The 21,210-nt window shown below is 48.8% G+C and overlaps 1 protein-coding gene and 1 long non-coding RNA gene across 2 annotated transcripts; both read right to left on the reverse strand.

Moving 5' to 3' along the window:
* Positions 1–535: 535 nt before the first annotated feature.
* On the reverse strand, positions 536–19,447 carry LOC146236482 (uncharacterized). The gene is made up of 4 exons (XM_084687014.1): positions 19,437–19,447; positions 2,525–3,088; positions 2,273–2,361; positions 536–898 (listed from the first exon to the last, which is right to left on the reverse strand). The coding sequence occupies exons 1-4, from the start codon at positions 19,445–19,447 to the stop codon at positions 678–680; spliced, it is 885 nt and encodes a 294-aa protein (XP_084543140.1). The 3' UTR covers positions 536–677.
* Positions 19,448–19,558: 111 nt separating this feature from the next.
* On the reverse strand, positions 19,559–21,204 carry LOC146236483 (uncharacterized). Its single transcript, XR_014740849.1, has 4 exons — positions 21,114–21,204; positions 20,921–20,985; positions 20,669–20,814; positions 19,559–20,495 (listed from the first exon to the last, which is right to left on the reverse strand). It is a non-coding gene; the product is annotated as an uncharacterized LOC146236483 (long non-coding RNA).
* Between the last annotated feature and the right edge of the window lie 6 nt (positions 21,205–21,210).

A 21,210-nucleotide genomic window follows, 5' to 3' on the forward strand; every position in this document is an offset into this window, starting at 1 on the left:
CATAACGTTCTTTTTTTCCCAAATGTGAAAATTATGAAAATATTGAGATTGTGATCCGTACAAACCTGCAACAATACTGCCAGTGATAACATTCAGGAAAACCAGGGATTCATTTAAAGATGTTTTTAATGAGTCTGCTGCACTGGTGATGTCTGGAACTACACTCTCATTCTGGAATATCAAGTTGGTTGTGACACCCACTGACCCAGGCCTGAAAATGAGAGATTCATTAATGGATTGTTAATCCTCAAGCAATAGAGCATGAATACATTGAAAGAGCCAGCATGAACCTAAATCTCCGGTCACGGATCACTTACCAAAATCCAATAATTATGCATCTCAGGAAAGTGAAAGGGTATCGCATCCTGTATCCCCGATTCAGCTAAAAGAGATGAGGAAAAAATGGAATGATTATTGCACAAAGAACATATAAAAACATGAATTATTGAAAAATCATTGTCAAATGATTTTCCTATTGAATTGAAAACAACGGATTTTAGATGAGATTTACCTCAGCTGTGACATTGGCAGCCAGTTCTTGATATTGCGACGACTTTGGGTTGTTGTATTCAACTATGAAAACCCGCACCAAACGCATCCTCAAAAAGAGGTAACCCTCATTTTTCTGAGGGGGGTCTGTCGATGCGACTGTGCTAGTGGTGGCTAATCTGGTAGTGCTAGAAGTTTGTGTCGCAGGTATAGCTGTTGTGGTTGTGGATGTAGTTGAATGTGGTAGAGAAGTTGGGGCTGTTGCGATACTTGTATTTAGTGTGACGGTTGGGGTTGAGATTGCCATTGTGGAGTGTGCAGTAGCCATGGTTGATGCCATTGTTAAAGATGTGTCTGTTGTAGATGAAAATGTTGTAGATGCTTGACTGACAGTTGGTGAACCAGTGATCTGTAAAAGACAATAGAAGATTGGATAGATTAGTTGTTGAATGAACATAATTTGATCACCTTATGTTTAACATGTAAGAGTTCAAATCATGTATTCATGTTACTTTTGATGCATGCATATCATTCTAACATTGTATTTAGTATTTTGTGATTAAGCCTGATTACAAGAAAACCTTACAGAGACTAGGCTTTGCCTGTGTTGAGGGAATAATCTCCTTCAATACACAATCTGGTTAGGGCACATTCGACTTGGAATAAACATAACATAAACATTGTAATTCATCCTTACATTAAATGTAGAATCCTTGAAGCAATAATGTGACTCTTTGAAGATGTTTCACTCAAAGTAGCCTTGATGTTGTCAGAGTGGATGAAAAAAAACATGATGTCCTACTGCATCTGGTCGCATTTTACCGTATATAAACCAGCGTGCTTTTCTTGCTACTCCGACCAACAGCGCTCTGCGCAGTGTAAGATACGTCACATTAACTGAACTACATATACGCCAAAGTAACAGCAGCAATGCTCTGCTGATTGTCCTCCAACAGGATGGTTAGCTATGCATGGTTTTTTATCAGATGGCTGAGCGGTTAGGGAGTCAGGCTATTATTCAGAAAGTTGTTGTTTTGATTCTCGGCTGTGCCAAAAAACATTGTGTCCTTGGGCAAGGCTCTTCACCCTACTTGCCTCGGGGACAATGTCCCTGTACTTACTGTAAGTCGCTCTGGATAAGAGCGTCTGCTAAATGACTAAATGACTAAATGTAAATGTATCTCCAAGTAAAAGAACGTTTTGCCGCCACCATTTTTCATTAACATTTTGCGTAACCAACTTTGAGAAATGTATTTTATGAGCAAGGCTGTCAAAGTTCAAGGCGTGATATTATTATGAAGTTTTGCCCCAATTGCATGCATACATAATGCAACAGTACATACTTTGTATGGCCAACAGCAATATACTAAAAGTAAAAGAAAAGTGTGCGATTTGAGATACAGGGCCAACTCATTGTAAATTGTAGTTAACAAGCCAACCGATATTTCTTAGAAAACATTACATCATGGTAAGTGTCTTTAATAATATGTAATTCATTTTAAATTGAACTATATTTTGTATATTCTGTTTGTATATACATGTACTTTCTGGCTGTATATATATATATATATATATATATATATATATATATATATATATATATATATATATATATATATATATATATATATATATATATATATATACAGTAAGAAACATCATATATATATGAATTATTTTATGAATATGTAAACAAATTATTTGGGACTTTAATTATTGGGAGGGAAAACAGAGAGTTTGTGAAAAATAGTAAAGTGACCGCAAGTTTGGGTCTTTCTCTTGCCATAGTGCTGTCGGAAGTGGTTTGAATGGCGGATGATGTCAAACTTGTGATGCTTGTAGAGGAAGCAATTGTGGTAGACGATGGCAGTTCTGTGAAAAAGAAATGTTTGTTTGAATACACATTTTAATTCAATGACCAACTTCTTGCAAAGCATCGACATTACATTGCCTTTTTTTGGAAGAGTAAGCTGCATTACAGTGACAGGAGCTGATGTTCTGATTCATATTAATGAACTTCTCATTGTGGTAATACCTGTGGTAGTTGAAATGGTTGGAGCATTTGTAGATTGAACAGCTGTTATTGTTGTTGAAGACACTGTAGTTATTATAGGAGAAGCTGTGGTTGTAGTGGGAGCAGCTGTAGTAGTTGTAGGTGCATCTGTGGATGTTATTGGAGCGACTGTGGTAATTGTAGGTGCAGATGTGGTTGTAGTGGGAGCAGCCGCTGTTGTTGTTTGAGCCTCTGTTGTGGTTATGGGTGCAGCTGATGTAGTAGTAGGTGCGGCGGTTGTTGTTGGAGCCTCTGTAGTAGTTGTTGGGGCAGCAGTGGTTGTTGTGGGAGCGCCTGCTGTAGTTGCAGGGGCAGCTGTGGATGTAGGAGGAGTGGCTGTTGTCTTTGTTGGAGACTCTGTTGTAGTTGTAGGTGCAGATGTGGTTGTACTGGGAGCAGCTGTTGTTGTTGTTTGAGACTCTGTAGGGATTATAGGTGTAACTGATGTAGATATAGGGGCAGCTGTGGTTGTAGTGGGAGAATCTGTGGTTGATGTCGGAGCCGCTGTGGTAGTTGTAGGTGCAGCTGTGTTTGTAGTGGGAATGCCTAATGTGGTTTTAGGTGCAGCTATGGTTGTAGTGGGAGCACCTGTTGTGGTTGTAGGTGCAGCTGTGGTTGTTGTGGGAGCACCTGTTGTAGGTGTAGATGTGGTTGTTGTTAGAGCCTCTGTGGTAATTTTAGGTGCAGCTGTGGTTGTTGTGGGAGCAGCCGTTGTTGTTGTTTGGGCCTCTGATGTAGTTGTAGGTGCGGCTGTTGTTGTAATAGGAGCAGCTGTTGTTGTTGTTTGAGCCTCTGTTACGATTATAGGTGCACCAGATGTAAATGTAGGGGCAGCAGCGGTTGTAGTTGGAGAAGCTGTGGTTGTAGTGGGAGCAGCTGTGGTAGTAATGGGAGCAGCTGTGGTTGTAGTTGGAGAAGCTGTGGGTGTACTGGGAGCAGCTGTGGTTGTTGTTGGAGCTTCTGTGGTAATTGTAGGGACAGCTGTGGTTGTAGTGGGAGCAGCTGTGTTTGTAGTGGGATCAGCTGTGGTTGTAGTTGGAGAAGCTGTGGTTGTAGTGGGAGCAGCTGTGGTTATTGTTGGAGCCTCTTTGGTAGTTGTAGGGGCAGCTGTGGTTGTAGTGGGAGCAGCTGTGGTTGTTGTTGCAGCCTCTGTGGTAGTTGTTGGGACAGCTGTGGTTGTTGTTGGTGCAGCTGTGGTTGAAGCGGGAGTAGCTGTGGTTGGTGTTGGAGCCTCTGTGGTAGTTGTAGGGGCAGCTGTTGTTGTAGTGGGAGCAGCTGTGGTTGTTGTTGCAGCCTCTGTGGTAGTTGTTGGGACAGCTGTGGTTGTTGTTGGTGCAGCTGTGGTTGAAGTGGGAGTAGCTGTGGTTGGTGTTGGAGCCTCTGTGGTAGTTGTAGGGGCAGCTGTTGTTGTAGTGGGAGCAGCTGTGGTTGTTGTTGCAGCCTCTGTGGTAGTTGTTGGGACAGCTGTGGTTGTTGTTGGTGCAGCTGTGGTTGAAGTGGGAGTAGCTGTGGTTGGTGTTGGAGCCTCTTTGGTAGTTGTAGGGGCAACTGTGGTTGTAGTGGGAGCAGCTGTGGTTGTTGTTGCAGCCTCTGTGGTAGTTGTTGGGACAGCTGTGGTTGTTGTTGGTGCAGCTGTGGTTGAAGCGGGAGTAGCTGTGGTTGGTGTTGGAGCCTCTGTGGTAGTTGTAGGGGCAGCTGTTGTTGTAGTGGGAGCAGCTGTGGTTGTTGTTGCAGCCTCTGTGGTAGTTGTTGGGACAGCTGTGGTTGTTGTTGGTGCAGCTGTGGTTGAAGTGGGAGTAGCTGTGGTTGGTGTTGGAGCCTCTGTGGTAGTTGTAGGGGCAGCTGTTGTTGTAGTGGGAGCAGCTATGGATGTTGTTGGTGCAGCTGTGGTTGTAGTGGGAACAGATGTGGTTGAAGTTGGAGAAGCTGTGGTTGTAGCGGGAGCAGCTGTGGTTCTTGTTGGAGCCTCTGTGGTAGTTGTAGGGGCAACTCTGGTTGTAGTGGGAGCAGCTGTGGTTGTAGTGGGAGAATCTGTGGTTGTAGTGGGAACAGCTGTGGTTGTTGTTGGTGCAGATGTGGTTGTAGTGGGAGCAGCTGTGGTTGTAGTTGGAGAAGCTGTGGTTGTAGTGTGAGCAGCTGTGGTTGTTGTTGGAGCCTCTGTGGTAGTTGTAGGGGTAGTTGTGGTTGTAGTGGGAGCAGCTGTGGTTGCAGTGGGTGAAACTGTGGTTGTAGTGGGAACAGCTGTGGTTGTTGTGGGAGAGGCTCTGGTTGTAGTTGGAGAAGCTGTGGTTGTAGTGGGAACAGCTGTGGTTGTAGTGGGAGAAGCTGTGGTTGTAGTTGGAACAGCTATGGTTGTTGTTGGTGCAGCTGTGGTTGTAGTGGGAGCAGCTGTGGTTGTAGTTGCAGAAGCTGTGGTTGTAGTGGGAGCAGCTGTGCTTGTAGTGAGAGCAGCTGTGTTTGTTGTTGGAGCCTCTGTGGTAGTTGTAGGGGCAGCTGTGGTTGTAGTGGGAGAAGCTGTGGTTGTAGTGAGAGCAGCTGTGGTTGTTGTTGGAGCCTCTGTGGTAGTTGTAGGGGCAGCTGAGGTTGTAGTGGGAGCAGCTGTGGTTGTTGTTGGAGCCTCGTTGGGAGTTGTAGGGGCAGCTGTGGTTGTAGTGGGAGCAGCTGTGGTTGTTGTTGGAGCCTCTGTGGTAGTTGTAGGGGCAGCTGTGTTTGTAGTGGGAGCAGCTTTGGTAGTAGTGGGAGAAGTTGTGGTTGTTGTTGGAGACTCTTTGGTAGTTGTAGGGGCAGCGTTGGTTGTAGTGGGAGCAGTTGTGGTTGTTGTTGCAGCCTCTGTGGTAGTTGTTGGGACAGCTGTGGTTGTTGTGGGAGCAGCTGTGGTTGTAGTGGGAGAAGCTGTGGTTGTAGTTGGAACAGCTATGGTTGTTGTTGGTGCAGCTGTGGTTGAAGTGGGAGCAGCTGTGGTTGTAGTTGGAGAAGCTGTGGTTTTAGTGGGAGCAGCTGTGCTTGTAGTGAGAGCAGCTGTGTTTGTTGTTGGAGCCTCTGTGGTAGTTGTAGTGGCAGCTGTAGTTGTAGTGGGAGCAGCTGTGGTTGTTGTTGGAGCCTCTGTGGTAGTTGTAGGGGCAGCTGTGGTTGTAGTGGGAGAAACTGTGGTTGTTGTTGGAGCCTCTCTGGTAGTTGTAGGGGCAGCTGCGGTTGTAGTGGGAGCAGCTGTGGTTGTTGTTGGAGCCTCTGTGGTAGTTGTAGGGGCAGCTGTGGTTGTAGTGGGAGAAGCAGTGGTTGTAGTGAGAGCAGCTGTGGTTGTTGTTGGAGAAGCTGTGGTAGTTGTAGGGGCAGCTGTGGTTGTAGTGAAAGCAGCAGTGGTTGTTGTCGGAGCCTCTGTGGTAGTTGTAGGGTTAGCTGTGGTTGTAGTGGGAGCAGCTGTGGTTGTTGTTGGAGCCTCTGTGGTAGTTGTAGGGGCAGCTGTGGTTGTAGTGGGAGCAGCTGTGGTTGTTGTCGGAGCCTCTGTGGTAGTTGTAGGGGAAGCTGTGGTTGTAGTGGGAGCAGCTGTGGCTGTTGTTGGAGCCTCTGTGGTAGTTGTAGGGGCAGCTGTGGTTGTAGTGGGAGAAGCTGTGGTTGTAGTGAGAGCAGCTGTAGTTGTGGTTGGATTCTCGTTGGGAATTGTAGGGGCAGCTGTGGTTGTAGTGGGAGCAGCTGTGGTTGTTGTTGGAGCCTCTCTGGTAGTTGTAGGGGCAGCTGTGTTTGTAGTGGGAGCAGCTGCGGTAGTAGTGGGAGAAGTTGTGGTTGTTGTTGGAGACTCTTTGGTAGTTGTAGGGGCAGCGTTGGTTGTAGAGGGAGCAGCAGTGGTTGTAGTTGGAGAAGCTGTGGTTGTAGTGGGAGCAGCTGTGGTTGTTGTTGGAGCCTCTTTGGTAGTTGTAGGGGCAGCTGTGGTTGTAGTGGGAGCAGTTGTGGTTGTTGTTGCAGCCTCTGTGGTAGTTGTTGGGACAGCTACGGTTGTTGTGGGAGCAGCTGTGGTTGTAGTGGGAGAAGCTGTGGTTGTAGTTGGAACAGCTATGGTTGTAGTTGGAACAGCTATGGTTGTTGTTGGTGCAGCTGTGGTTGTAGTGGGAGCAGCTGTGGTTGTAGTTGGAGAAGCTGTGGTTGTAGTGGGAGCAGCTGTGCTTGTAGTGAGAGCAGCTGTGTTTGTTGTTGGAGCCTCTGTGGTAGTTGTAGGGGCAGCTGTAGTTGTAGTGGGAGCAACTGTGGTTGTTGTTGGAGCCTCTGTGGTAGTTGTAGGGGCAGCAGTGGTTGTAGTGGGAGAATCTGTGGTTGTTGTCGGAGCCTCTGTGGTAGTTGTAGGGGCAGCTGTGGTTGTAGTGGGAGCAGCTGTGGTTGTTGTTGGAGCCTCTGTGGTAGTTGTAGGGGCAGCTGTAGTTGTAGTGGGAGAAGCAGTGGTTGTAGTGAGAGCAGCTGTGGTTGTTGTTGGAGAAGCTGTGGTAGTTGTAGGGGCAGCTGTGGTTGTAGTGAAAGCAGCTGTGGTTGTTGTCGGAGCCTCTGTGGTAGTTGTAGGGACAGCTGTGGTTTTAGTGGGAGCAGCTGTGTTTGTAGTGGGAGCAGCTGTGGTTGTATTTGGAGAAGCTGTGGTTGTAGTGGGAGCAGCTGTGGTTGTTGTTGGAGCCTCTTTGGTAGTTGTAGGGGCAGCTGTGGTTGTAGTGGGAGCAGCTGTGGTTGTTGTTGCAGCCTCTGTGGTAGTTGTTGGGACAGCTGTGGTTGTTGTTGGTGCAGCTGTGGTTGAAGTGGGAGTAGCTGTGGTTGGTGTTAGAGCCTCTGTGGTAGTTGTAGGGGCAGCTGTTGTTGTAGTGGGAGCAGCTGTGGTTGTTGTTGCAGCCTCTGTGGTAGTTGTTGGGACAGCTGTGGTTGTTGTTGGTGCAGCTGTGGTTGAAGTGGGAGTAGCTGTGGTTGGTGTTGGAGCCTCTGTGGTAGTTGTAGGGGCAGCTGTTGTTGTAGTGGGAGCAGCTATGGATGTTGTTGGTGCAGCTGTGGTTGTAGTGGGAGCAGATGTGGTTGTAGTTGGAGAAGCTGTGGTTGTAGCGGGAGCAGCTGTGGTTCTTGTTGGAGCCTCTGTGGTAGTTGTAGGGGCAACTGTGGTTGTAGTGGGAGCAGCTGTGGTTGTAGTGGGAGAATCTGTGGTTGTAGTGGGAACAGCTGTGGTTGTTGTTGGTGCAGATGTGGTTGTAGTGGGAGCAGCTGTGGTTGTAGTTGGAGAAGCTGTGGTTGTAGTGGGAGCAGCTGTGGTTGTTGTTGGAGCCTCTGTGGTAGTTGTAGGGGCAGCTGTGGTTGTAGTGGGAGAAGCTGTGGTTGTAGTGGGAACAGCTGTTATTGTTGTGGGAGTGGCTGTGGTTGTAGTTGGAGAAGCTGTGGTTGTAGTGGGAGCAGCTGTGGTTGTTGCAGCCTCTGTGGTAGTTGTTGGGACAGCTGTGGTTGTAGTGGGAGCAGCTGTAGTTGTAGTGGGAGAAGCTGTGGTTGTTGTTGGTTCACCTGTGGTTGTAGTGGGAGCAGCTGTGGTTGCAGTGGGAGAAGCTGTGGTTGTAGTGGGAACAGCTGTTATTGTTGTGGGAGTGGCTGTGGTTGTAGTTGGAGAAGCTGTGGTTGTAGTGGGAGCAGCTGTGGTTGTTGCAGCCTCTGTGGTAGTTGTTGGGACAGCTGTGGTTGTAGTGGGAGCAGCTGTAGTTGTAGTGGGAGAAGCTGTGGTTGTTGTTGGTTCACTTGTGGTTGTAGTGGGAGCAGCTGTGGTTGCAGTGGGAGAAGCTGTGGTTGTATTGGAAACAGCTGTGGTTGTTGTTGGTGCAGCTGTGGTTGTAGTGAGAGAAGCCGTGGTTGAAGTTGGAAAAGCTGTGGTTGTAGTGGGAGCAGCTGTGGTTGTTGTTGGAGCCTCTGTGGTAGTTGTAGGGGCAGCTGTGGTTGTGGTGGGAGCAGCTGTGATTGTTGTCGGAGCCTCTGTGGTAGTTGTAGGGGCAGCTGTGTCTGTAGTGGGAGCAGCTATGGTAGTAGTTGGAGAAGCTGTGGTTATTGTTGGAGACTCTTTGGTAGTTGTAGGGGCAGCGTTGGTTGTAGTGGGAGTAGCTGTGGTTGTAGTTGGAGAAGCTGTGGTTGTAGTCGGAGCAGCTGTGGTTGTTGTTGGAGCCTCTTTGGTAGTTGTAGTGGCAGCTGTGGTTGTAGTGGGAGCAGTTGTGGTTGTTGTTGCAGCCTCTGTGCTAGTTGTTGGGACAGCTGTGGTTGTTGTGGGAGCATCTGTGGTTGTAGCGGGAGAAGCTGTGGGTGTAGTTGTAACAGCTATGGTTGTTGTTGGTGCAGCTGTGGTTGTAGTGGGAGCAGCTGTGGTTGTAGTTGGAGAAGCTGTGGTTGTAGTGGGAGCAGCTGTGCTTGTAGTGAGAGCAGCTGTGGTTGTTGTTGGAGCCTCAGTGGTAGTTGTAGGGGTAGCTGTAGTTGTAGTGGGAGCAGCTGTGGTTGTTGTTGGAGCCTCTGTGGTAGTTGTAGGGGCAGCTGTGGTTGTAGTGGGAGCAGCTGTGGTTGTTGTCGGAGCCTCTGTGGTAGTTGTAGGGCCAGCTGTGGTTGTAGTGGGAGCAGCTGTGGGTGTTGTTGGAGCCTCTGTGGTAGTTGTAGGGGCAGCTGTGTTAGTAGTGCTAGCAGCTGTGGTAGTCGTGGGAGAAGCTGTGGTTGTAGTGAGAGCAGCTGTGGTTGTTGTTGGAGACTCTTTGGTAGTTGTAGGGGCAGCGTTGGTTGTAGTGGGAGCAGCTGTGATTGTAGTTGGAGAAGCTGTGGTTGTAGTGGGAGCAGCTGTGGTTGTTGTTGGAGCCTCTTTGGTTGTTGTTGGTGCAGCTGTGGTTGTAGTGGGAGCAGCTGTGGTTGTAGTTAAAGAAGCTGTGGTTGTAGTGGGAGCAGCTCTGCTTGTAGTGAGAGCAGCTGTGGTTGTTGTTGGAGCCTCTTTGGTAGTTGTAGGGGCAGCTGTAGTTGTAGTGGGAGCAGCTGTGGTTGTTGTTGGAGCCTCTGTGGTTGTTGTAGGGGCAGCTGTGGTTGTAGTGGGAGCAGCTGTGGTTGTTGTCGGAGCCTCTGTGGTCGTTGTAGGGGCAGCTGTGGTTGTAGTGGGAGCAGCTGTGGTTGTTGTTGGAGCCTCTGTGGTGGTTGTAGGGGCAGCTGTGGTTGTAGTGGGAGCAGCTGTGCTTGTAGTGAGAGCAGCTGTGGTTGTTGTTGGAGCCTCTGTGGTAGTTGTAGGGGCAGCTGTAGTTGTAGTGGGAGCAGCTGTGGGTGTTGTTGGAGCCTCTGTGGTAGTTGTAGGGGCAGCTGTGTTAGTAGTGCTAGCAGCTGTGGTAGTCGTGGGAGAAGCTGTGGTTGTAGTGAGAGCAGCTGTGGTTGTTGTTGGAGACTCTTTGGTAGTTGTAGGGGCAGCGTTGGTTGTAGTGGGAGCAGCTGTGATTGTAGTTGGAGAAGCTGTGGTTGTAGTGGGAGCAGCTGTGGTTGTTGTTGGAGCCTCTTTGGTTGTTGTTGGTGCAGCTGTGGTTGTAGTGGGAGCAGCTGTGGTTGTAGTTAAAGAAGCTGTGGTTGTAGTGGGAGCAGCTCTGCTTGTAGTGAGAGCAGCTGTGGTTGTTGTTGGAGCCTCTTTGGTAGTTGTAGGGGCAGCTGTAGTTGTAGTGGGAGCAGCTGTGGTTGTTGTTGGAGCCTCTGTGGTTGTTGTAGGGGCAGCTGTGGTTGTAGTGGGAGCAGCTGTGGTTGTTGTCGGAGCCTCTGTGGTCGTTGTAGGGGCAGCTGTGGTTGTAGTGGGAGCACCTGTGGTTGTTGTTGGAGCCTCTGTGGTGGTTGTAGGGGCAGCTGTGGTTGTAGTGGGAGCAGCTGTGCTTGTAGTGAGAGCAGCTGTGGTTGTTGTTGGAGCCTCTGTGGTAGTTGTAGGGGCAGCTGTAGTTGTAGTGGGAGCAGCTGTGGTTGTTGTTGGAGCCTCTGTGGTAGTTGTAGGGGCAGCTGTGGTTGTAGTGGGAGCAGCTGTGGTTGTCTTTGGAGCCTCTGTGGTAGTTGTAGGGGCAGCTGTGGTTGTAGTGAGAGCAGCTGTGGTTGTTGTTGGAGACTCTTTGGTAGTTGTAGTGGCAGCTGTGGTTGTAGTGGGAGCAGTTGTGGTTGTTGTAGCAGCCTCTGTGGTAGTTGTTGGGACAGCTGTGGTTGTTGTGGGAGCATCTGTGGTTGTAGCGGGAGAAGCTGTGGTTGTAGTTGTAACAGCTATGGTTGTTGTTGGTGCAGCTGTGGTTGTAGTGGGAGCAGCTGTGGTTGTAGTTGGAGAAGCTGTGGTTGTAGTGGGAGCAGCTGTGCTTGTAGTGAGAGCAGCTGTGGTTGTTGTTGGAGCCTCAGTAGTAGTTGTAGGGGCAGCTGTAGTTGTAGTGGGAGCAGCTGTGGTTGTTGTTGGAGCCTCTGTGGTAGTTGTAGGGGCAGCTGTGGTTGTAGTGGGAGCAGCTGTGGTTGTTGTCGGAGCCTCTGTGGTAGTTGTAGGGGCAGCTGTGGTTGTAGTGGGAGCAGCTGTGGGTGTTGTTGGAGCCTCTGTGGTAGTTGTAGGTGCAGCTGTGGTTGTTGTGGGAGAAGCTGTGGTTGTAGTGAGAGCAGCTGTGGTTGTTGTTGGAGCCTCTGTGGTAGTTGTAGGGGCAGCTGTGTTTGTAGTGGGAGCAGCTGTGGTAGTAGTGAGAGAAGCTGTGGTTGTTGTTGGAGACTCTTTGGTAGTTATAGGGGCAGCGTTGGTTGTAGTGGGAGCAGCTGTGGTTGTAGTTGGAGAAGCTGTGGTTGTAGTGGGAGCAGCTGTGGTTGTTGTTGGAGCCTCTTTGGTTGTTGTTGGTGCAGCTGTGGTTGTAGTGGGAGCAGCTGTGGTTGTAGTTAAATAAGCTGTGGTTGTAGTGGGAGCAGCTGTGCTTGTAGTGAGAGCAGCTGTGGTTGTTGTTGGAGCCTCTGTGGTTGTTGTAGGGGCAGCTGTGGTTGTAGTGGGAGCAGCTTTGGTTGTTGTCGGAGCCTCTGTGGTCGTTGTAGGGGCAGCTGTGGTTGTAGTGGGAGCAGCTGTGGTTGTTGTTGGAGCCTCTGTGGTAGTTGTAGGGGCAGCTGTGGTTGTAGTGGGAGCAGCTGTGGTTGTAGTGAGAGCAGCTGTGGTTGTTGTTGGAGCCTCTGTGGTAGTTGTAGGGGCAGCTGTGGTTGTAGTGGGAGCAGCTGTGGTTGTCTTCGGAGCCTCTTTGGTAGTTGTAGGGGCAGCTGTGGTTGTAGTGAGAGCAGCTGTGGTTGTTGTTGGAGACTCTTTGGTAGTTGTAGGGGCAGCGTTGTCTGTAGTGGGAGAAGCTGTGGTTGTTGTTGGAGAAGCTGTGGTTGTAGTGTGAGCAGCTGTGGTTGTTGTTGGAGCCTCTTTGGTTGTTGTTGGTGCAGCTGTGGTTGTAGTGGGAGCAGCTGTGGTTGTAGTTAAAGAAGCTGGGTTGGTAGTGGGAGCAGCTGTGCTTGTAGTGAGAGCAGCTGTGGTTGTTGTTGGAGCCTCTGTGGTAGTTGTAGGGGCAGCTGTAGTTGTAGTGGGAGCAGCTGTGGTTGTTGTTGGAGCCTCTGTGGTAGTTGTAGGGGCAGCTGTGGTTGTAGTGGGAGCAGCTGTGGTTGTCTTCGGAGCCTCTGTGGTAGTTGTAGGGGCAGCTGTGGTTGTAGTGGGAGCAGCTGTGGTTGTTTTTGGAGCCTCTGTGGTAGTTGTAGAGGCAGCTGTGGTTGTAGTGGTAGAAGCTGTGGTTGTAGTGAGAGCAGCTGTGGTTGTAGTGAGAGCAGCTGTGGTTGTTGTTCGAGCCTCTATGGTAGTTGTAGGGGCAGCTGTGGTTGTAGTGGGAGCAGCTGTGGTTCTTGTCGGAGCCGCTGTGGTAGTTGTAGGGGCAGCTGTGTTTGTAGTGGGAGCAGCTGTGGTAGTAGTGGGAGAAGCTGTGGTTGTAGTCGGAGACTCTTTGGTAGTTGTAGGGGAAGCGTTGGTTGTAGTGGGTGCAGCTGTGGTTGTAGTTGGAGAAGCTGTGGTTGTAGTGGGAGCAGCTGTGGTTGTTGTTGGAGCCTCTTTGGTAGTTGTAGGGGCAGCTGTGGTTGTAGTGGGAGAAGCTGTGGTTGTAGTTGGAACAGCTATGGTTGTTATTGGTGCAGCTGTGGTTGTAGTGAGAGCAACTGTGGTTGTTGTTGGGGCCTCTGTGGTAGTTGTAGGTGAAGCTGTGGTTGTAGTCGGAGAAGCTGTGGTTGTTGTCGGAGCCTCTGTGGTAGATGTAGGGGCAGCTGTGTTTGTAGTGGGAGCAGCTGTGGTAGTAGTGGGAGAAGCTGTGGTTGTAGTCGGAGACTCTTTGGTAGTTGTAGGGGCAGGTGTGGTTGTAGTGGGATTAGCTGTGGTTGTAATGGGAGAAGCTGTGGTTGTATTGGGAACAGCTGTGGTTGTAGTTGTAGAAGCTGTGGTTGTAGTGGGAGCAGCTGGTGTTGTTGTTGGAGCCTCTGTGGTAGTTGTAGGGACAGCTGTGGTTGTAGTGGGAGCAGCTGTGGTTGTTGTTGCAGCCTCTGTGGTAGTTGTTGGGACAGCTGTGGTTGTAGTGGGAGCAGCTGTGGTTGTAGTGAGAGCAGCTGTGGTTGTTGTTGGAGCCTCTATGGTAGTTGATGGTAAAGCTGTGGTTGTAGTGGGAGCAACTGTTGTTGTAGTTGGAGATGCTGTGGTTGTAGTGGGAGCAGCTGTGGTTGTAGTGAGAGCAGCTGTGGTTGTTGTTGGAGCCTCTGTGGTAGTTGATGGTGCAGCTGTGGTTGTAGTGGGAGCAACTGTTGTTGTAGTTGGAGATGCTGTGGTTGTAGTGGGAGCAGCTGTGGTTGTAGTGAGAGCAGCTGTGGTTGTTGTTGGAGCCTCTGTGGTATGTGATGGTGCAACTGTGGTTGTAGTGGGAGCAGCTGTGGTTGTAGTTGGAGAAGCTGTGTTTGTAGTGGGAGCAGCTGTGGTTGTTGTTGGAGCCTCTGTGGTAGTTGTAGGGGCAGCTGTGGTTGTAGTGGGAGCAGCTGTGGTTGTAGAGGGAGAAGCTGTGGTTGCAGTGGGAACAGCTGTGGTTGTTGTTGGTGCAGCTGTGGTTGTAGTGGGAGCAGCTGTGGTTGTTGTTGGAGCCTCTGTGGTAGTTGTAGGGGCAGCTGTGGTTGTAGTGGGAGCATCTCTGGTTGCAATGGAAGAAGCTGTGGTTGTAGTGGGAACAGCTGTGGTTGTTGTTGGAGCAGCTATGGTAGAAGTTGGAGAAGCTGTGGTTTTAGTGGTAGCAGCTGTGGTTGTAGTGGGAGCAGCTGTGGTTGTAGTGGGAGCAACTGTTGTTGTAGTTGGAGATGCTGTGGTTGTAGTGGGAGCAGCTGTGGTTGTAGTGAGAGCAGCTGTGGTTGTTGTTGGAGCCTCTGTGGTTGTTATTGGTGCAGCTGTGGTTGTAGTGAGAGCAACTGTGGTTGTTGTTGGGGCCTCTATGGTAGTTGTAGGTGAAGCTGTGGTTGTAGTCGGAGAAGCTGTGGTTGTTGTCGGAGCCTCTGTGGTAGATGTAGGGGCAGCTGTGTTTGTAGTGGGAGCAGCTGTGGTAGTAGTGGGAGAAGCTGTGGTTGTAGTCGGAGACTCTTTGGTAGTTGTAGGGGCAGGTGTGGTTGTAGTGGGATTAGCTGTGGTTGTAATGGGAGAAGCTGTGGTTGTATTGGGAACAGCTGTGGTTGTAGTTGTAGAAGCTGTGGTTGTATTGGGAGCAGCTGGTGTTGTTGTTGGAGCCTCTGTGGTAGTTGTAGGGACAGCTGTGGTTGTAGTGGGAGCAGCTGTGGTTGTTGTTGCAGCCTCTGTGGTAGTTGTTGGGACAGCTGTGGTTGTAGTGGGAGCAGCTGTGGTTGTAGTGAGAGCAGCTGTGGTTGTTGTTGGAGCCTCTATGGTAGTTGATGGTAAAGCTGTGGTTGTAGTGGGAGCAACTGTTGTTGTAGTTGGAGATGCTGTGGTTGTAGTGGGAGCAGCTGTGGTTGTAGTGAGAGCAGCTGTGGTTGTTGTTGGAGCCTCTGTGGTAGTTGATGGTGCAGCTGTGGTTGTAGTGGGAGCAACTGTTGTTGTAGTTGGAGATGCTGTGGTTGTAGTGGGAGCAGCTGTGGTTGTAGTGAGAGCAGCTGTGGTTGTTGTTGGAGCCTCTGTGGTATGTGATGGTGCAACTGTGGTTGTAGTGGGAGCAGCTGTGGTTGTAGTTGGAGAAGCTGTGTTTGTAGTGGGAGCAGCTGTGGTTGTTGTTGGAGCCTCTGTGGTAGTTGTAGGGGCAGCTGTGGTTATAGTGGGAGCAGCTGTGGTTGTAGAGGGAGAAGCTGTGGTTGCAGTGGGAACAGCTGTGGTTGTTGTTGGTGCAGCTGTGGTTGTAGTGGGAGCAGCTGTGGTTGTTGTTGGAGCCTCTGTGGTAGTTGTAGGGGCAGCTGTGGTTGTAGTGGGAGCATCTCTGGTTGCAATGGAAGAAGCTGTGGTTGTAGTGGGAACAGCTGTGGTTGTTGTTGGGGCAGCTATGGTAGAAGTTGGAGAAGCTGTGGTTTTAGTGGTAGCAGCTGTGGTTGTAGTGGGAGCAGCTGTGGTTGTAGTGGGAGCAACTGTTGTTGTAGTTGGAGATGCTGTGGTTGTAGTGGGAGCAGCTGTGGTTGTAGTGAGAGCAGCTGTGGTTGTTGTTGGAGCCTCTGTGGTTGTTATTGGTGCAGCTGTGGTTGTAGTGAGAGCAACTGTGGTTGTTGTTGGGGCCTCTGTGGTAGTTGTAGGTGAAGCTGTGGTTGTAGTCGGAGAAGCTGTGGTTGTTGTCGGAGCCTCTGTGGTAGATGTAGGGGCAGCTGTGTTTGTAGTGGGAGCAGCTGTGGTAGTAGTGGGAGAAGCTGTGGTTGTAGTCGGAGACTCTTTGGTAGTTGTAGGGGCAGGTGTGGTTGTAGTGGGATTAGCTGTGGTTGTAATGGGAGAAGCTGTGGTTGTATTGGGAACAGCTGTGGTTGTAGTTGTAGAAGCTGTGGTTGTAGTGGGAGCAGCTGGTGTTGTTGTTGGAGCCTCTGTGGTAGTTGTAGGGACAGCTGTGGTTGTAGTGGGAGCAGCTGTGGTTGTTGTTGCAGCCTCTGTGGTAGTTGTTGGGACAGCTGTGGTTGTAGTGGGAGCAGCTGTGGTTGTAGTGAGAGCAGCTGTGGTTGTTGTTGGAGCCTCTATGGTAGTTGATGGTAAAGCTGTGGTTGTAGTGGGAGCAACTGTTGTTGTAGTTGGAGATGCTGTGGTTGTAGTGGGAGCAGCTGTGGTTGTAGTGAGAGCAGCTGTGGTTGTTGTTGGAGCCTCTGTGGTAGTTGATGGTGCAGCTGTGGTTGTAGTGGGAGCAACTGTTGTTGTAGTTGGAGATGCTGTGGTTGTAGTGGGAGCAGCTGTGGTTGTAGTGAGAGCAGCTGTGGTTGTTGTTGGAGCCTCTGTGGTATGTGATGGTGCAACTGTGGTTGTAGTGGGAGCAGCTGTGGTTGTAGTTGGAGAAGCTGTGTTTGTAGTGGGAGCAGCTGTGGTTGTTGTTGGAGCCTCTGTGGTAGTTGTAGGGGCAGCTGTGGTTGTAGTGGGAGCAGCTGTGGTTGTAGAGGGAGAAGCTGTGGTTGCAGTGGGAACAGCTGTGGTTGTTGTTGGTGCAGCTGTGGTTGTAGTGGGAGCAGCTGTGGTTGTTGTTGGAGCCTCTGTGGTAGTTGTAGGGGCAGTTGTGGTTGTAGTGGGAGCATCTCTGGTTGCAATGGAAGAAGCTGTGGTTGTAGTGGGAACAGCTGTGGTTGTTGTTGGGGCAGCTATGGTAGAAGTTGGAGAAGCTGTGGTTTTAGTGGTAGCAGCTGTGGTTGTAGTGGGAGCAGCTGTGGTTGTAGTGGGAGCAACTGTTGTTGTAGTTGGAGATGCTGTGGTTGTAGTGGGAGCAGCTGTGGTTGTAGTGAGAGCAGCTGTGGTTGTTGTTGGAGCCTCTGTGGTAGTTGATGGTGCAGCTGTGGTTGTAGTGGGAGCAGCTGTTGTTGTAGTTGGAGATGCTGTGGTTGTAGTGCGAGCAGCTGTGGTTGTAGTGAGAGCAGCTGTGGTTGTTGTTGGAGCCTCTGTGGTAGTTGTAGGGGCAGCTGTGGTTGTAGTGGGAGCAGCTGTGGTTGTAGTTGGAGAAGCTGTGGTTGTAGTGGGAGAAGCTGTGGTTGTAGTGGGAGCAGCTGAGGTTGTTGTTGGAGCCTCTGTGGTAGTTGTAGGGGCAGGTGTGGTTGTAGTGGGAGCAGCTGTGCTTGTAGTGGGAGAAGCTGTGGTTGTAGTGGGAACAGCTGTGGTTGTCGTGGGAGCAGCTGTGGTTGTAGTGGGAGCAGCTGGTGTTGTTGTTGGAGCCTCTGTGGTAGTTGTAGGGACAGCTGTGGTTGTAGTGGGAGCAGCTGTGGTTGTTGTTGCAGCCTCTGTGGTAGTTGTTGGGACAGCTGTGGTTGTAGTGGGAGCAGCTGTTGTTGTAGTTGGAGATGCTGTGGTTGTAGTGGGAGCAGCTGTGGTTGTAGTGAGAGCAGCTGTGGTTGTTGTTGGAGCTTCTGTGGTAGTTGTAGGGGCAGCTGTGGTTGGTGTGGGAGCAGCTGTGGTTGTAGTTGGAGAAGCTGTGGTTGTAGTTGGAGAAGCTGTGGTTGTTGTGGGAGCAGCTGAGGTTGTTGTTGGAGCCTCTGTTGTAGTTGTAGGGGCAGGTGTTGTTGTAGTGGGAGCAGCTGTGGTTGTAGTGGGAGAAGCTGTGGTTGTAGTGGGAACAGCTGTGGTTGTAGTTGGAGAAGCTGTGGTTGTAGTGAGAGCAGCTGTGGTTGTTGTTGGAGCCTCTGTGGTAGTTGTAGGGGCAGCTGTGGTTGTAGTGGGAGCAGCTGTGGTTGTAGTTGGAGAAGCTGTGGTTGTAGTGGGAGAAGCTGTGGTTGTATTGGGACCAGCTGAGGTTGTTGTTGGAGCCTCTGTGGTAGTTGTAGGGGCAGGTATGGTTGTAGTGGGAGCAGCTGTGCTTGTAGTGGGAGAAGCTGTGGTTGTAGTGGGAACAGCTGTGGTTGTCGTGGGAGCAGCTGTGGTTGTAGTGGGAGCAGCTGGTGTTGTTGTTGGAGCCTCTGTGGTAGTTGTAGGGACAGCTGTGGTTGTAGTGGGAGCAGCTTTGGTTGTTGTTGCAGCCTCTGTGGTAGTTGTAGGGGCAGCTGTTGTTGGTGTGGGAGCAGCTGTGGTTGTAGTTGGAGAAGCTGTGGTTGTAGTTGGAGAAGCTGTGGTTGTTGTGGGAGCAGCTGAGGTTGTTGTTGGAGCCTCTGTGGTAGTTGTAGGGGCAGGTGTGGTTGTAGTGGGAGCAGCTGTGGTTGTAGTGGGAGAAGCTGTGGTTGTAGTGGGAACAGCTGTGGTTGTAGTTGGAGAAGCTGTGGTTGTAGTGGGAGCAGCTGTTGTTGTTGTTGGAGCCTCTGTGGTAGTTGTAGGGACAGCTGTGGTTGTAGTGGGAGCAGCTGTGGTTGTTGTTGCAGCCTCTGTGGTAGTTGTTGGGACAGCTGTGGTTGTAGTGGGAGCAGCTGTGGTTGTAGTTGGAGATGCTGTGGTTGTAGTGGGAGCAGCTGTGGTTGTAGTAAGAGCAGCTGTGGTTGTTGTTGGAGCCTCTGTGGTAGTTGATGGTGCAGCTGTGGTTGTAGTGGGAGCAACTGTTGTTGTAGTTGGAGATGCTTTGGTTGTAAAGGGAGCAGCTGTGGTTGTAGTGAGAGCAGCTGTTGTTGTTGTTGGAGCCTCTGTGGTAGTTGATGGTGCAGCTGTGGTTGTAGTGGGAGCAGCTGTTGTTGTAGTTGGAGATGCTGTGGTTGTAGTGAGAGCAGCTGTGGTTGTAGTGAGAGCAGCTGTGGTTGTTGTAGGGGCAGCTGTGGTTGTAGTGGGAGCAGCTGTGGTTGTAGTTGGAGAAGCTGTGGTTGTAGTGGGAGCAGCTGTGGTTGTTGTTGGAGCCTCTGTGGTAGTTGTAGGGGCAGCTGTGGTTGTAGTGGGAGCAGCTGTGGTTGTAGTGGGAGAAGCTGTGGTTGTAGTGGGAACAGCTGTGGTTGTTTTTGGAGCCTCTGTGGTAGTTGTAGGGGCAGCTGTGGTTGTAGTGGGAGCAGCTCTGGTTGCAATGGAAGAAGCTGTGGTTGTAGTGGGAACAGGTGTGGTTGTTGTTGGGGCAGCTATGGTAGAAGTTGGAGAAGCTGTGGTTTTAGTGGTAGCAGCTGTGGCTGTAGTGGGAGCAGCTGTGGTTGTAGTGGGAGAATCAGTGGTTGTAGTTGGAGCAGCTGTAATAGTAGTAGTGGGAGAAGCTGTGGTTGTTTTAGGAGCCTCTGTTGTAGTTGTTGGGTTAGCAGAGGTTGTAGTGGGAGCAGCTGTGGTAGTAGTGGGAGGAGATGTGGTTGTTGTTGGAGCCTGTGTCGTGGTTGTAGGTGCAGCTCTGGTTGTAGTAGGAGCAGCTTCAGTTGTTGGAGCCTCTGTTTTAGTTGTGGGGGGATCTCTGGTTGTAGTATGAGCGGCTGTGGTTGGAGTGGGAGAAGCTGTGGTTGTTGTTGGAGCATCTGTGGTTGTAGTGGGAGAAGCTGTGGTTGTTGTTGGAGCCTCTGTTGTAGTTGTTGGGTTAGCAGAGGTTGTAGTGGGAGAAGCTGTGGTTGTTGTTGGAGCCTCTGTGGTAGTTGTAGGGACAGTAGTTGTTGTGGTAGCCCCTGTGGTTGTTTGAGCCTGTGTTGTTGTTGTTGTCATGACAGGAATCTTGAAAGGAAATAGAAAATACATTATTTCACAGTGAATTACTTTGACTATAAAATGAATCAACAAATACTTCAATGTGTATTTTATCCTTATTTGTAATGTTTAGTTGTTTCCCTACAGCCACAACAAACTGTTTATCGGACTTACATCTTTTTCATTTCATTGCGTTCCCAATCGGTTTTATGTGAATACATTACAAATATTTATTTTTAAACAAATAACAGTTTAGTTGACAAAATGTTGGACTCCTCTGCAATGACACTACACACTTTTAACTTTGTGACATTTGTTTTTTAATTTCATTTTAAAATGTGTACAACCGTGGCCACTGGACCAGCCACCCCCATACCGCCTCCTTATACATTCTTCTACATCTCATAATTTTGACATCTTGTCACCTTCTTTTTTTGATGGCTTCAGGTCTCCCAAATTGCCACCCACAAGCCATCTCGTGAAAGTACATGAAAGTTACATTTTTTCTGGCTTATTGCTGTTTTCCAGTTAAATTAAATAAATATTTAAGAAAATAATATATAATAAATTATAATTAAGAAAGTTCATGTTGAGAAATTGACTATGCTAAATCATTATTTAAATTTTTTTTCTAAACAGTTCATACATCAAATCAAGTGTAAATAAATTATAAATATGAATAGTGATAAAAACGATTTAAGAATATTAGCATGACAGCAATTCAAGTGTTTACATTTTTGAATATAGAATAGTTAAATCAAACATTGTTTTAAAACATTTTCATGACAATTTATTATTTAAATCTGAAAGTCTAATTACATGTTCTACTTGTTTCATGTTTTGCAGCATTGCATTGTTGATTTGGTTGCACAAATTCCTTTAGTTACAGGAATGCCTTTCAAAAGTATGTTATTTTTCTTTTCCTAATTCATTTGAATGTTTACACTCTTTCTTGGTTCTGCAATTTGATATGAAGGAAAGGTCCTTGAACGTCTGAAAAGATCTACATCAAAATGTACAGAAAGTTGACTAAAGTGATTGGTAGTAGAAAAGTGACCATATCTACAGGTCTGCTCCTTGCCATAGCACCGCTGGTGGTGAGTACTGTGGCAGATTGAGTTGTTTGTGTTGTTGTACTGGTACTTGCAGCTGTACTTGTGGTTGTAGCAGCTACTGTGGAATTAGTTGCCTCCACAGTTGTAGGAGTTACAGTACTGGAGGCATTTGGTTCAGCTATTGTGGGAAAAAATAAAAACATTTTATTTCTACAATTTGTTTCCACAAAGTTATCATGATGTTTGATTCTTGCAACATTTTCAATATACTGACTTTGATCAAATTCATAACATTCTTTTTTTCCCAAATGTGAAAATTATGAAAATATTGAGATTGTGATCCGTACAAACCTGCAACAATACTGCCAGTGATAACATTCAGGAAAACCAGGGATTCATTTAAAGATGTTTTTAATGAGTCTGCTGCACTGGTGATGTCTGGAACTACACTCTCATTCTGGAATATCAAGTTGGTTGTGACACCCACTGACCCAGGCCTGAAAATGAGAGATTCATTAATGGATTGTTAATCCTCAAGCAATAGAGCATGAATACATTGAAAGAGCCAGCATGAACCTAAATCTCCGGTCACGGATCACTTACCAAAATCCAATAATTATGCATCTCAGGAAAGTGAAAGGGTATCGCATCCTGTATCCCCGATTCAGCTAAAAGAGATGAGGAAAAAATGGAATGATTATTGCACAAAGAACATATGAAAACATGAATTCTTGTAAAAATCTACGTCAAAAGATTTTCCTATTGAATTGAAATGACGTATTTTCATGAGATTTACCTCAGCTGTGACATTGGCAGCCAGTTCTTGATATTGCGACGACTTTGGGTTGTTGTATTCAACTATGAAAACCCGCACCAAACGCATCCTCAAAAGA

The sequence above is a fragment of the Hypomesus nipponensis genome, chromosome 22 (assembly GCF_054491055.1).
Source record: "Hypomesus nipponensis isolate SF chromosome 22, ASM5449105v1, whole genome shotgun sequence".
Classification (NCBI taxonomy): Eukaryota; Metazoa; Chordata; class Actinopteri; order Osmeriformes; family Osmeridae; genus Hypomesus; species Hypomesus nipponensis.